Raw genomic sequence first — 12,666 nt, 5'->3', positions numbered from 1 at the left:
CATAGAGGCCACTGCACCGCCACACTGCACACATGGCCATGCTCTTCTCTCTGTGTACATAGTAGACAGAGCGATCTGCTTCACCGGGTGAGCCTTCATCGGTAGAGCCAACCTGCTTCTGTTTTTGTCCCACCTTCCCAAAGAGGAGTGTGCCCCCCCCCCCACACACACACCTCTCCAAGTGAAGGTGCGCTGCTAGACGCTATCAAGCAACACACTGAGGCGACTGCTGACACTTGCGGGCTACACAACGTGGAAATAAGCACCTTGTAAATGGGTTTCAATCCCAAATCGTAACCTTTACTGCCGTCAGTGAACGTGGGACCTTAGTGAATATCATTGAACATATATACAAAAAAAGAAGACGAAGCGAGCATGACTTCATCCACAACGCTTTTGAACGCCTTCATGGCCAAGATAAACCCGTGTTTCCCGACAAGGAAACACTCCATCGACACCCCGCAGTGTGAGACAACCCGGTGAACAATCACCGTCAAACTACAACAATACAATCCTGAACGCCGACAAAGACGTTTGCAATATAAAGACACGGGCTTCATTCACACACGGAGAGAGAGCACTTGACACCATCACCCTTTGCACTCGCCCTTACCTTACCTGTAAGTGGCGCGCCGCGGTCTTCCCCTCTTTCCTTTTCACTCCTCGGCCGGGCATTTGCGAATTAATTCAGCGTACACACACATGTTGGCCGCCGAAATACGGACGTGCGTGTTAAATTGTCCATTTTCAAGATCCCAAACATCTCCGTCACGACCCGCCCCCCGGCGCTGGTGATTGGCTCCGTCGCTTCACAGACGCTTTAAAGCAAACATGTATGTAATATTTGCTAGTAATATTTGATTTGCTAATGTCCCTTACGGCTTTCCGTAGCGCCACAACAAAGTCACGTGATGTACGTAACAACGTCAGTCGGAATCCGGTCGGTGAATAAACACCCAGCACGAGAGAAGTCGTCCTTGCTTTATTAATGTTATAAGTTAACATAGCCAGAGGGCACAGATCATTACATGGTGTCAGAGTAGCGGAGTTTAAATACCCAATATGGATTCGTACGGCGTTCCAGCTCCACGGATGGACTGGGAATCGGCGAACTTACCTGAAGCATGGAGACGATTTCGACAAACAACGGAGCTAATGTTCACGGGCCCCCTGCGCGGGAAGAATGAAGAGGAGAAATGCAGCTACCTCCTGCTCTGGATAGGGGAAAAAGGGCGCGATGTGCACAACACTTGGACACTCAGCGGAGAACAAGCCAAGAAGCTAGAAACGTACTACGATAAGTACACTGAGTACATCACCCCCAAAGCAAACCCGATTTATGCCAGATATAAATTTCATGAAAAGATGCAGGGAGAGAGTGAATCCTTAGAACAATTTATAACTGAGCTAAAGCTCCTAGTCAAAGACTGTGGCTACCCAAATGCCGACGAGATGGTCAGGGACCGCATCGTGTTTGCCACCAACTCACCCAGAGTGAGAGAAAAGCTACTTAGCCAGGGAGCTGAGCTAACGCTAGAAAAGGCCATAGATGTAGCCCGCTCACACGAGCTAGCAAAGCAACAGCTAAAGTCTATGGGCCAGGGCAGCACACATGAAACGGTGCACGCAATAGGCAGAAAGACTTACAAACCGAACGCACCCAAAGCAGCTAACGCTAACTTCAGACAAAGGGAGGGTAACGTTAGCACCGCCGCTAGGGCGTGTAGCTATTGTGGAGGGCTACACGGCGCTAAAGCCACTTGCCCAGCTAAGGGTAAACAATGCATTAAATGCAAGAAGCTCAATCATTTTGCTAAAGTATGCAAGTCTAGCTCCCAGGGACAGACAAAGTACTACCGCGGCACAGTACATGCCGTCGGAGAGAACCCAGAAGAGTACACCACTGACAGAGAGCAGGAAGAACTGTACTTCGACAACATTACAGTGGAGAGCACCGCTGTGGGAGAACAGACAGAGCTGTACATAGACTGCATCTCAATAGAGAACAACGGAAAAAGCAACGAGCAGGCTTACGTAGAGGTTGGAATTGGCACACCTCCACAGAAGGTAAAGTTTAAACTAGACACTGGGGCACAGGCCAATACTATTCCCACCAACCTGTTCCAGGCGCTGTTCAAAAATGTGACACTGAAACCAGCAATACACAGACTCACTGAATATGGAGGAGGCGCGCTGAGCGTGAAAGGCACATGCAAACTCAAATGTAAGTACAGAGACAATGCAATTATGCTGGACTTTTACGTCATTGACACAAACGCCCCACCAGTCATGGCAATGAAAACATGCCGTGACCTAAACTTGGTAAAAATAGTGATGGCTGTGAGCGAGGAAAACAATGTCACATCACAGAGCATAATGGATGAGTATGCAGATGTTTTCCAAGGAATAGGAGAGTTCCCAGGCGAGTGCACCTTCCGCGTCACACCAGATGCAACGCCGGTCGTCTGCCCGCCACGCAGAATCCCCATCGCCCTACGCAGCAAACTGAGGGACGAGCTTGACAGCATGGAGAAAGGCGGCATAATCTGTAAGGTAACAGAACCCACAGAATGGGTGAACGCACTCGTCATTGTTGAGAAGCCAAAGACAGGCAAACTTAGAGTGTGTTTAGACCCCAGAGCTCTTAACAAAGTGATACAACGACCTCACTACCCCCTCCCCACGCTGGAGGACGCCACCACAAAGCTTGCTGGAGCTGAGTACTTTAGCGTGTTAGACGCGCGGTCAGGCTATTGGGCCATCAAACTGAGCACTGAATCCTCAATGTTGACGACATTTAACACAGTGTTTGGCAGGTATCGTTTCCTCAGACTGCCATTCGGAATCGTGTCCGCTCAAGACGAGTTCCAGAGACGCGTGGATGAAACATATGAAGGATTGGACGGTGTGACGGCCATAGTGGACGATATACTAGTGTTCGGCAAGACTAAAGAGGAACATGACCAGCGTCTCAGAGCGATGCTGAAGCGCACAAGGGAGCGAGGGGTGAGGCTCAACCCCGACAAGTGTCACATATGCGTGTCCGAGGTAAGCTACTTCGGCCACACGCTCTCACACGAAGGCATCAAACCAGACCCACACAAGGTGAAGGCGGTCAAGGACATGCAACCCCCACAGAACAAAGCAGAGCTGGAGACAGTCCTCGGCATGATCAACTACCTCGCCAGATTTGCTCCACACCTCTCACAGATAAACTCACCCCTCAGACAGCTTCTGAAACAGGACAGTGAGTTTGTGTGGGATGCAGTCCACGACAAGGCGTTCCAAGAGATGAAGAATCTCATTACACAGCACCCAGGTCCAGTACTCTCATATTTCGACCCGCAGAAAGAGCTGCGACTCCAAGTGGATGCATCCAAAAGTGGCCTTGGGGCTGTCATGCTCCAAGATGGCAAACCAATTGCCTATGCGTCCAAGTCACTCAACAGCACTGAAGAAAACTACGCACAGATAGAGAAGGAGCTCTACGCTGTGGTCTTCGGCTGCAAGAGGTTCCACGAGTACATGTATGGACGAAAAGTGATTGTGGAGTCAGACCACAAGCCTCTGGAGGCAATACTAAAAAAGCCACTGGCAGCAGCACCACCCCGGCTGCAACGGATGATCCTGGCGCTCCAAAAATACGACATCCAAATCATCCACCGCCCCGGTAAGGACATACCGGTGGCCGACACACTGTCACGCAAGTCAATAGAACACCACGACAGTGACCTACAGGAAGGGATGGAGGCCCAAGTGCACACAGTCCTCAGCAACATCCCTGTGAGCGACACAAGACTCACAGAAATCAAGCAGGAAACAGCGCAAGATCCACAGCTCACCGCACTCAGACGAGCCACACTCACTGGCTGGCCAGACACAAAGAAAAAGTGCCCGCCCAGCATCCAGGAATACTGGAACCACAGAGCAGAAATCTCAGAAATGGACGGTATCCTATTCAAAGGTGAGAGAATCATTGTCCCCCAAAAGCTTCGCAAGGACATGATACAGCGCATCCATGCCAGCCACCTTGGCGTGGAAAAAAGCAAATGCCGAGCAAGAGACTTACTGTTCTGGCCTGGCATGGGGAAACAGATCGAGGATGCGGTAGCAGACTGCAGCATATGCCAAGAACGGCGCAGCGCAAATGCAAAGGAACCAATGATGTCACACGCCATACCCGAGCGGCCGTGGCAAGTGATAGGCACAGACCTATTCACATGGAACTCACAGGACTTCATAGTCACTGTGGACTACTACTCCAGATTCTTCGAGCTAGAAAGACTTTACAGCTGCACCTCATCTGCCGTCATCATGAAGCTGAAAGCAGCAATGGCTCGACACGGAATCCCCGAGACTATCATCAGCGACAACGGTCCGTGCTACAGCTCTGGTGAGTTCCGCAACTTCTCACAGACATGGGGTTTCTCACACACCACCACAAGCCCCCACTACCCACAGAGCAACGGCCTCTCCGAGAAGACTGTCCAGACGGCCAAACGCATCCTGGACAAAGCCAAAGCTGAGAACAAAGACCCCTACATGAGCTTACTGGAGTATCGCAACACACCGGTGGACAACCTGAAATCACCGGCACAGCTACTGATGAGTCGGAGGCTGCGGTCCATTCTCCCATCAACAGCAAAACACCTGCAGCCACAGATCGCCAGTCAGGAGGATGTTCACAAAAGGAGAGAGGTATGTCAACAGCGCCAGCAGGCATACTACAACCGAACAGCCAAACCTCTGCCCCACCTGCCCGCAGGCACACCAATCCGCTTCCGGCAGGAGGATGGATCCTGGAGACCTGCAACTGTGGAAAGACCAGCGAACACAGACAGGAGCTACCACATCCAAACCAAAGAAGGTCAGATCTACCAACGCAACCGTCAACACCTGCGACAAAGCAGAGTGAACACTCACACTACGCACACACACACTTCACAGCAGACTGTTACCAGCGTTAACAACAACACACAAGCCCATCAGCAAGAGCATGCTGAACCTCCAGACACGAACAATCAGCGACAACCAGACACACAGCCTGGTTACACCACGAGGTCAGGTCGCACGATCAAACCAAGACAAATCCTTGACTTATGAATGTTAAAAAAAGAGAGAATTTTACACCAACCTGTACTATACCTGCTATGTTTTGAAAAGAAATATTTACAGCGTTCACTTACCTTATGTACCTACCTGCTGTTTGCAGTTACCAGTAATGAAATGAAAAAAAAAAAGATGAAATGTTATTATGGTGTCACATTTAGACAGTGAAGGAAATGTTTTACACTACTTTGTTGCAGTCCAGTTATATGAGTTCCACTTTCATATTCTTTCTTATTAAGATTGTATTCGCTTATAAACGTGCTCAATGTGATCTGTATCTCTGCAGAGAAAGCAGCACTTCTCAGAAAAAGGGAGATGTAATATTTGCTAGTAATATTTGATTTGCTAATGTCCCTTACGGCTTTCCGTAGCGCCACAACAAAGTCACGTGATGTACGTAACAACGTCAGTCGGAATCCGGTCGGTGAATAAACACCCAGCACGAGAGAAGTCGTCCTTGCTTTATTAATGTTATAAGTTAACATAGCCAGAGGGCACAGATCATTACAATGTATACATCTGGCCAGCGGTTCCACGCAGCCGGGTCACTGCTGGACCCACCGAATTACGCACTGGAATTTCGACGTAGAGAAACGTCACATCCACCCCTCCCTCCCACCCACACACACACACACGCACGCACACGCACACACGCACACGCACACACGCACACACACGCAGAAGGTAACACACCCTGCTTATATTTTACCTGTTCGGTTTCAAATTCATGAATCAAGCTACAACAATGAACTTCATGCTGCTAAAAGGCCTTACGGTGTATGGTGATAAACTCTTGGGCGCCCATCATCAAAATATACATTTTTGTAAAAAGGAAAATCGTCACGTTACGCCGTTTGCATCAAAATACTACAACTTCAGCGCGTTTGACTTGACTTTTCATCGGGTGCAGAATGAAAGCGATAGAAATAGGATTTTTTTTTTAACAATCGAGTTTTGGTTCACGCCACTAAAACTGTCATTCTCGAAACTCTTCCGCCACCTAGCGACAAAAAAGGAAACCGTCATTCTGACAGTGGGTTGAACAGAACTCGTTCTGCATCTCTCCTGGCACAGAGAGCCACGACCGGCTGGGCGAGCGCGTCTAATCGTTGAGCAACAGTGTGGCGGCTTTCTGAGGATTAGTGACAGCTGTCACAGTCTGAATTTAATTTCAGTAGCGGCTTTCACAAAACAAAAAATGATAACAACGTGCATTACGAATTAAAATGCAATCTAGATGCAGGACTAGAAAACAGCGACCAAAAATGACGCATGGCAATAACACGACTTCACGTTAATAAAGCATTTGATCTATTTGATTTATTGTTATAGTAATCTTCCAATGGAGCTCGACCTATAACAATCAAGTTGAAAGGGGGATTAAGTTTTTTTTAATGTCAAAAGAACGATATCAACAAGCATTCCAATTAAACCACTGTCATCCCATTAAATATACGAGTGGATGTGAAAACGGACCGGACAGAGAATATTGTTTGCTCAGCTGAGGAGGGAAAACGTGGTGCATCCATAGCATGGGTGCATCCCCTGCTCCGTGTGCACCATTCCCCTCGGCTCAGCACGCAGAGGCTCCTCCCACACCAGAAGTGAACTAGTTGACCAGTGTGTGTTCATACGCGAGCGCGCCAGCGTGAAAGGACAGTGTTACTATTGAAAAGGTACGCTGCTGACTCTATCTAGCAAGTCATGCGGAATTCATTTCTCTTGGTATTGATGCAGACTGTATGCCAAGCGCGGAGGTAAACGTCAAATCGGTTATTAACTGAGTGCGTGGCACGTTTAGCGTTCACGACTATTAAATTGGACGTGTTGGCGAAAGGTTTTTCCATTCAATTTGAAGCTGGTGGTGGTTTGGACGTGACTATATTCTGTTGACACAAACTGATCTGCCGGGTTGTGTAAGCCATTTCATAATGCCCTGCATGGCGAGTGACGTCACACGTAGGCGGATCGCCTGACTAATTGCGTCGTTTGATTTTGTTATTTAAAAAAATGCTGAGCTCCCGAGATAAATTCCACGCTGATGGGTTGTACATTGACACTTACACTAAACCCTCAGCTCTTCCAGGTCCTGTAGTCAATCTACTAAAAAAGTGTGTATGTTTTCCCAAAAAAGTGGACTTTTTTTATTGCAAGCATAGGATATCTTTAGCAAGCTGACCTTTGACATACCATGGCTACTGATACAATATAGTTTACAGTCTACTAAACCTTGTAATCACCAAATAATGGTTATTTCAGACTTAAAAACATCACATGGCAGTAGCCACTATGAGCTTATTTTGTTCCTACATACAGTAACTGTTGCTTGGTTTCGCTCAATACAATTTTTGGACCTTTTTGGTTTTTGATGAAGGTGGAACAATCCCCCCCTCTTTGGCTACACCCATGCTGAAGAGGGCAAAGATGACAATGGATACCTTAGGCTTGATGACCTTTGACACTTGTTCTATCTGTTCGGGTAACGAGTTATCCATTTGCAACAACCTGAGTCTCTTCTTAAAATGCCCCGAGCTTACTGTTGAGAGCTGCTTGGTATTAGAGTATTGGTTGTGTATGCATGTGCGTGCGCTCTCATCCACCCAGCCACATGAATGAGTGAGTTATTTCCCGCTCTGTTTGTTAATCTCTCCCTCACTCTTTGCTTTTTGTCATCCCTCTGCAGTCGCTGTCAGGCAAACAGCATGCTGGCAGCACAAGCGGATCGGGTTATGGCTTTGGGAGAATGGGAGGAACGCTGGCAGGACGACAAAATTGGCTTCCATCAGCCACATGTGCACAAGTAAAGGCCTCGCTGTTATTTACCTTAACGGAACTTGTGGGATGAACAACTGTATAGTTATGATGTCTCATATGATGTGGTTACAGGTATGTTAGTATAGGTGAAGCCCCACCTGTAGAGAAGTAGGAAGTAATTCCGATCAATTTGCATCAAAAACGCCCCACCATAACACTCTGGGTTCACACATGTATATTCCTTTTGAATGGGATTTGAACTGGTAGAGCTATTAGTTGATTAGAAAAGCTAAAAATGCAGAGGCGATACACTGTCTCATGGTGAACATTCTAAAGTTTCCTCAAGACTGGGGCGTCCTGGTAGCGTTGTGGTCTATTCCGTTGCCTACCAACAAGGGGATCGCCGGTTCGAATCCCCATGTTACCTCCAGCTTGGTCGGGCATCCCTACACACACTATTGGCCGTGTATGCAGGTGGGAAGCTGGATTTGGGTATGTGTCCTGGTTGCTGCATTAGCACCTCCTCTGGTCAGTCGGGGCACCTGTTGGGGGGGGGGGCTGGGGGGAATAGTGTGATCCTCCCACGCACTACGTCCCCCTGGTGAAACTCCTCACTGTCAGGTGAAAAGAAGCGCCTGGAGACTCCACATGTATCAGAGGAGGCATGTGGTAGTCTGCAACCCCCCCCCCCCCCTCGGATCGGCAGAGGGGATGGAGCAGTGACCGGGATGGCTCAGAAGAGTAGGGTAATTGGCTGGATACAATTGGGGAGAAGTGGGGGGGGTCTTTTCCTCAAGATTTGAGAGTACAGAGAACACAGTTAAATTTTGGTGATGCTAGTTGTGCATTCATTTATGTATTGCAGGGGTTATTTTTTCAGCAGTTCCAGCCAATAAGCTAGTGTTGTTTATTTGTGCAAGATAGTTTTTGCAAAGAATCCCTTTGCTATTCATTCTTGACTGCTAAGTCACTACTACCCAATGCAACCTTGATAATTTTTTTTCAGCCATTTGAAGTTTTGTCAGATATGTCATACAAGTACACACAAACAGACAAGAACACAGCTTCATAGCTAATTGTGCAATATATTCTGCAGGGAAGTGTGCTGAAAAAAATTATGAAATTTGAATAGGATAATGTCACTGGAGGATGCCTTTAAAATCTCCATCAGAAGAAGACAATCAGGAACGTGTGATCTTACATTGTTTCTGTGTCGTCCAAGACCACCCTGCAGTATGACCTTCTTGAGGAGGGTATATGCATGGCTTTGTTTGTATTCATATTATTTGTGTGTCTGAAGCTAATAAACTTTTTTATGGCATGTGTCAGCATTGTGTAACTGTGGTGATCAAAGTGGTTCGTGATCTTCTAATGGCAACTTTGTTGTTTGTCTATTTCAATAGGATGCTGGAGAGCAACATTGACAAAGTTCTCGCTGGACGGACAGGGGTTCGCTTCTTCTTCCCTCTCTGCGGGAAAGCTGTAGACATGAAGTGGTATGGCTAGAATGGCTTATCTCTTAAGAGGGGAGTTCTGGGGCATCCGGGTGGCAATGGTAATCTATTCCATTGCCTACCAACACGGGGATTGGTGGTTTGAGTCCCCGTGTTACCTCTGGCTTGGTCGAGCGTCCCTACAGACGCAATTGGCCGTGTCTGCGGGTGGGAAGCCGGATGTGGGTATGTGCCCTGGTTGCTGTACTAGCGCCTCCTCTGCCTGTTCAGGGGGAGGGGGAATTGGGGGGAATAGCGTGATCCTCCCACGCGCTACGTCCCTCTGACGAAACTCCTCACTGTCAGGTGAAAAGAAGCAGCTGGCTACTCCACATGTATCGGAGGAGGCATGTGGTAGTCTGCAGCCCTTCCCGGATCGGCAGAGGGGGTGGAGCAGTGACCGGAATGGCTCGGAAGAGTGGGGTAATTGGCCGGATACAATTGGGAAGAAAAAGGGGGAGGGGGGGTCCAAAAATAATAGTAATAATAATAATAATAGTAAGAGGGGAGTTCTGGCAGTTCAGATGCTGACACAAGGATAAAGTTTGCAGTAAGTACTTGTGGTAAATTGTAGTCTAACATCTAAATGTCAACACACACATTTCATAATTTACATGTCATAATTAGAGGGGCTGCAAAGCGGTGTAAGGTCAGGGTTACTCCACTGGATGGTGTTGCATTCAAGGATTACACGATGCAGAGGCTACTTTGGATTTTTTTCAACACGTTACTAAGTGCATGCCTGCTCCGCTCTGTTTGAAACCCAGGCTCGCAGACATGGGCCACTCAGTGGTAGGCGTGGAGATAGCTGAGAAGGCCATCAGGCAGTTCTTTGAAGAAAACAACATGACTTACAGTGAGGAGCCTGTCCCGACCATACCTGGTGCAAAAGTTTATAAGGTAGGCGTAGTGCATATGAATCTGTTAACCAATCAGTTGTTCACATCAGAGTCTCGTTTCAGGCAAAGGTTTGCAAAAGCTATGTGCAATGGTTAGCTTTCATCAAAACAGAGTACACGGGAAGCTTATAGCATGGTGGACTACTTATTTTATTGGTTGTGACTACATGCATTATCCAAAACACATGGTTGTGATGTTGATTCATACTGTATCTGTTCCTCAGAGCTCGGAGTTAAATATCTCCCTGTACCAATGTGACTTGTACAGTTTCTCCAGGTAAGGGGAGCCATATATGTTTGATCACTCGGTAACCTAACAAGAGATCTGTTCGGTAAAAGTGAAAGGCAAACTTCACGACTCGTTCTCCAATTTCACAGTTCAACTGAAGGACAGTTTGGGGCCATTTGGGATAGGGGATCTCTAGTGGCCATCAACCCGAAAGACAGAGAAAAGTAAGATTCAAGACTGTGCTCCATTTTGCCTTTGAAATTCAACTGTCAAGAGGAATCCAGCAACACGAGTTTCATTTCAGACAGAGGAGCCACTTATTAAAAAAAAATTAAAGCTGTCACAGCTACTCTAAATGAAATGGCTGCCAGCCTGAAAGTGAAACCCACTTTGGGAATATAGTCAATCAATTGAATCTTGAACTGTATTCTCATATAATTATATTTTAGATAGAGTAATCATTTGTGATTTTCTAGTCATTAACCAGTAACAATGGCCTCTCCCTTCACAATAATTTTATTCATAATGGCTTTTTAGCATTTTGAGATAAAACCCCTTGCTGCTATCTCTCCCATAATACTGCAGGTATGCCTCTCTCATCATTTCCCTGATGGCCAAAGACTGCAGATATCTCTTGGACACTTTGCTGTACAATCCTGAACTTTACAAAGGTAATAAGCTGCGTTGGCACTAAATCTGTGTCTTGATGTGAGTGTGTTAGTGACACAAAGATATGACGTATTGGTGAGGACCCCTGCGACACGTAGCTCTAGGTGTGTTATCTATTCAGCCTTCCTCTCATCATTACTAGTGTCACAATAAGAAATAAATAAAAAACAATACTATGAAAATTGAGAAAATAAAAGCATGATGTGTTATCCTCCTCTGTCAGGTCCTCCCTTTTTTGTACCCAATGACCAAGTGCAGAGGCTGTTTGGTGAGTACGTATGTGATGGAGTAGCATATATTTCTGTCACCTTAAAACCATGAATCTAGATCAAGTTAGCCATTATACTACAGTTTATACATGGTGGCCCAGTGGTTAGCACTGTTGCCTCACAGCACGAAGGTCCTGGGTTCGAACCCCCCAGGCCATCCCAAGTCCTTTCTGTGTGGAGTTTGCATGTTCTCCCCGTGTCTGTGTGGGTTTTCTGCGGGTGTGCCGGTTTCCTCCCACCATCACAAAGACATGCATGTTAGGGTTAATACTCCTGTCTGTGCCCTTGAGCAAGGCAATGGAAAGAAGAACTGGAGTTGGTCCCCGGGTGCTGCAGCTGCCCACTGCTCCTATACAATATATACAATAGGATGGGTGTATATAAAATAGGATGGGTTAGATGCAGAAGACAGTTTCATTGTAACCCACAATGACAAAAATAAAGTGGCTTTCTTTCTTACTAAAGATCTTTGGGTGCTTCGGTTGAGATCTTTTATACAACAGACACAGGCATTCTGTCAAATTTGATCACTTAAATTCTGCTGAACACTTATTGTGGTTGTGGGTGCAGACTACTTTGAGGTTTTGAATGGGATGTTTTGCCCCTCAGGGAACAGCTGTGACGTTGAGCTGCTGCAGTCAGCGGATGCCCTGACAGACAGGCAGAGAGGCTGGGGGCTGGACTTCCTGACCGAAAACATACACCTAATCATCCCAAAGAGCAGCTGAACACTGAACACTATGTTTTGCATATAGAGAGTTTGTAATAGAAGATCTTGATTTTCTTTCTTCTACCCTGTTTAAAATGTAGTTCCTAAACAATTTTTAATGATTACGCATTACATTTACTCTACTGAGTGAAAATTATGTGTCAATGATGTGTTTTGAAACTCCCTGTTGCTTTCTTTAGCTGACTTCATGGATTTCCTTTCCATAGAAGTCACTTAGGTCATTCAGGAAGGTTTGACATTTCGAATGAAGGATTTAATAAAGCTTTTTGCATAAGATGAGTTGGGTAGTTTTCTGTAATGTGGACAGGAAGACCCAGGGCGGCACGGTGGCCCAGTGGTGAGCACTGTTGCCTCACAGCAAGAAGGTCCTGGGTTCAATTTCCGGCTGGCAGGCCAGGGTCCTTTCTGTGTGGAGTTTCCATGTTCTCCCTGTATCAACCTGGGTTTCCGCAGAGAGCTCCGGTTTCCTCCCACGGTCCAAAGACTTGTGAATCTGAGATACCAAATTGCTCTT

General features: G+C 46.8%; 2 protein-coding genes across 5 annotated transcripts in view; one reads left to right on the top strand and one right to left on the bottom strand.

Moving 5' to 3' along the window:
• Positions 1-772, bottom strand: part of LOC130128646 (exostosin-1c) — a 94,622-nt gene extending 93,850 nt beyond the window's left edge. For 2 of the 3 annotated variants that reach the window (XM_056298314.1, XM_056298316.1), the window contains exon 1: positions 619-772. The gene's annotated coding sequence lies outside the window, so the exon portion shown is untranslated. Of the gene's footprint in view, positions 1-613 lie in introns of all 3 variants that reach the window. The other variant, XM_056298315.1, reaches the window with a different exon arrangement.
• Positions 773-6,707: 5,935 nt separating this feature from the next.
• On the top strand, positions 6,708-12,421 carry LOC130128927 (probable thiopurine S-methyltransferase). Of its 2 annotated transcripts, none has more exons than XM_056298706.1 (9): positions 6,708-6,785; positions 7,793-7,909; positions 9,267-9,359; positions 10,124-10,256; positions 10,480-10,532; positions 10,634-10,708; positions 11,070-11,155; positions 11,377-11,421; positions 12,032-12,421. In XM_056298706.1, the coding sequence occupies exons 2-9, from the start codon at positions 7,812-7,814 to the stop codon at positions 12,148-12,150; spliced, it is 702 nt and encodes a 233-aa protein (XP_056154681.1). In that variant the 5' UTR covers positions 6,708-6,785; positions 7,793-7,811; the 3' UTR covers positions 12,151-12,421. The 2 variants fall into 2 exon arrangements, with proteins under 2 accessions (XP_056154681.1, XP_056154680.1); XM_056298705.1 differs by lacking the exon at positions 6,708-6,785 and adding an exon at positions 6,789-6,866.
• The last annotated feature ends 245 nt before the right edge of the window (positions 12,422-12,666 follow it).

The sequence above is a fragment of the Lampris incognitus genome, chromosome 18, assembly GCF_029633865.1.
Source record: "Lampris incognitus isolate fLamInc1 chromosome 18, fLamInc1.hap2, whole genome shotgun sequence".
Lineage (NCBI taxonomy): Eukaryota > Metazoa > Chordata > Actinopteri > Lampriformes > Lampridae > Lampris > Lampris incognitus.
This window is presented reverse-complemented; position numbering and strand designations above follow the sequence as displayed.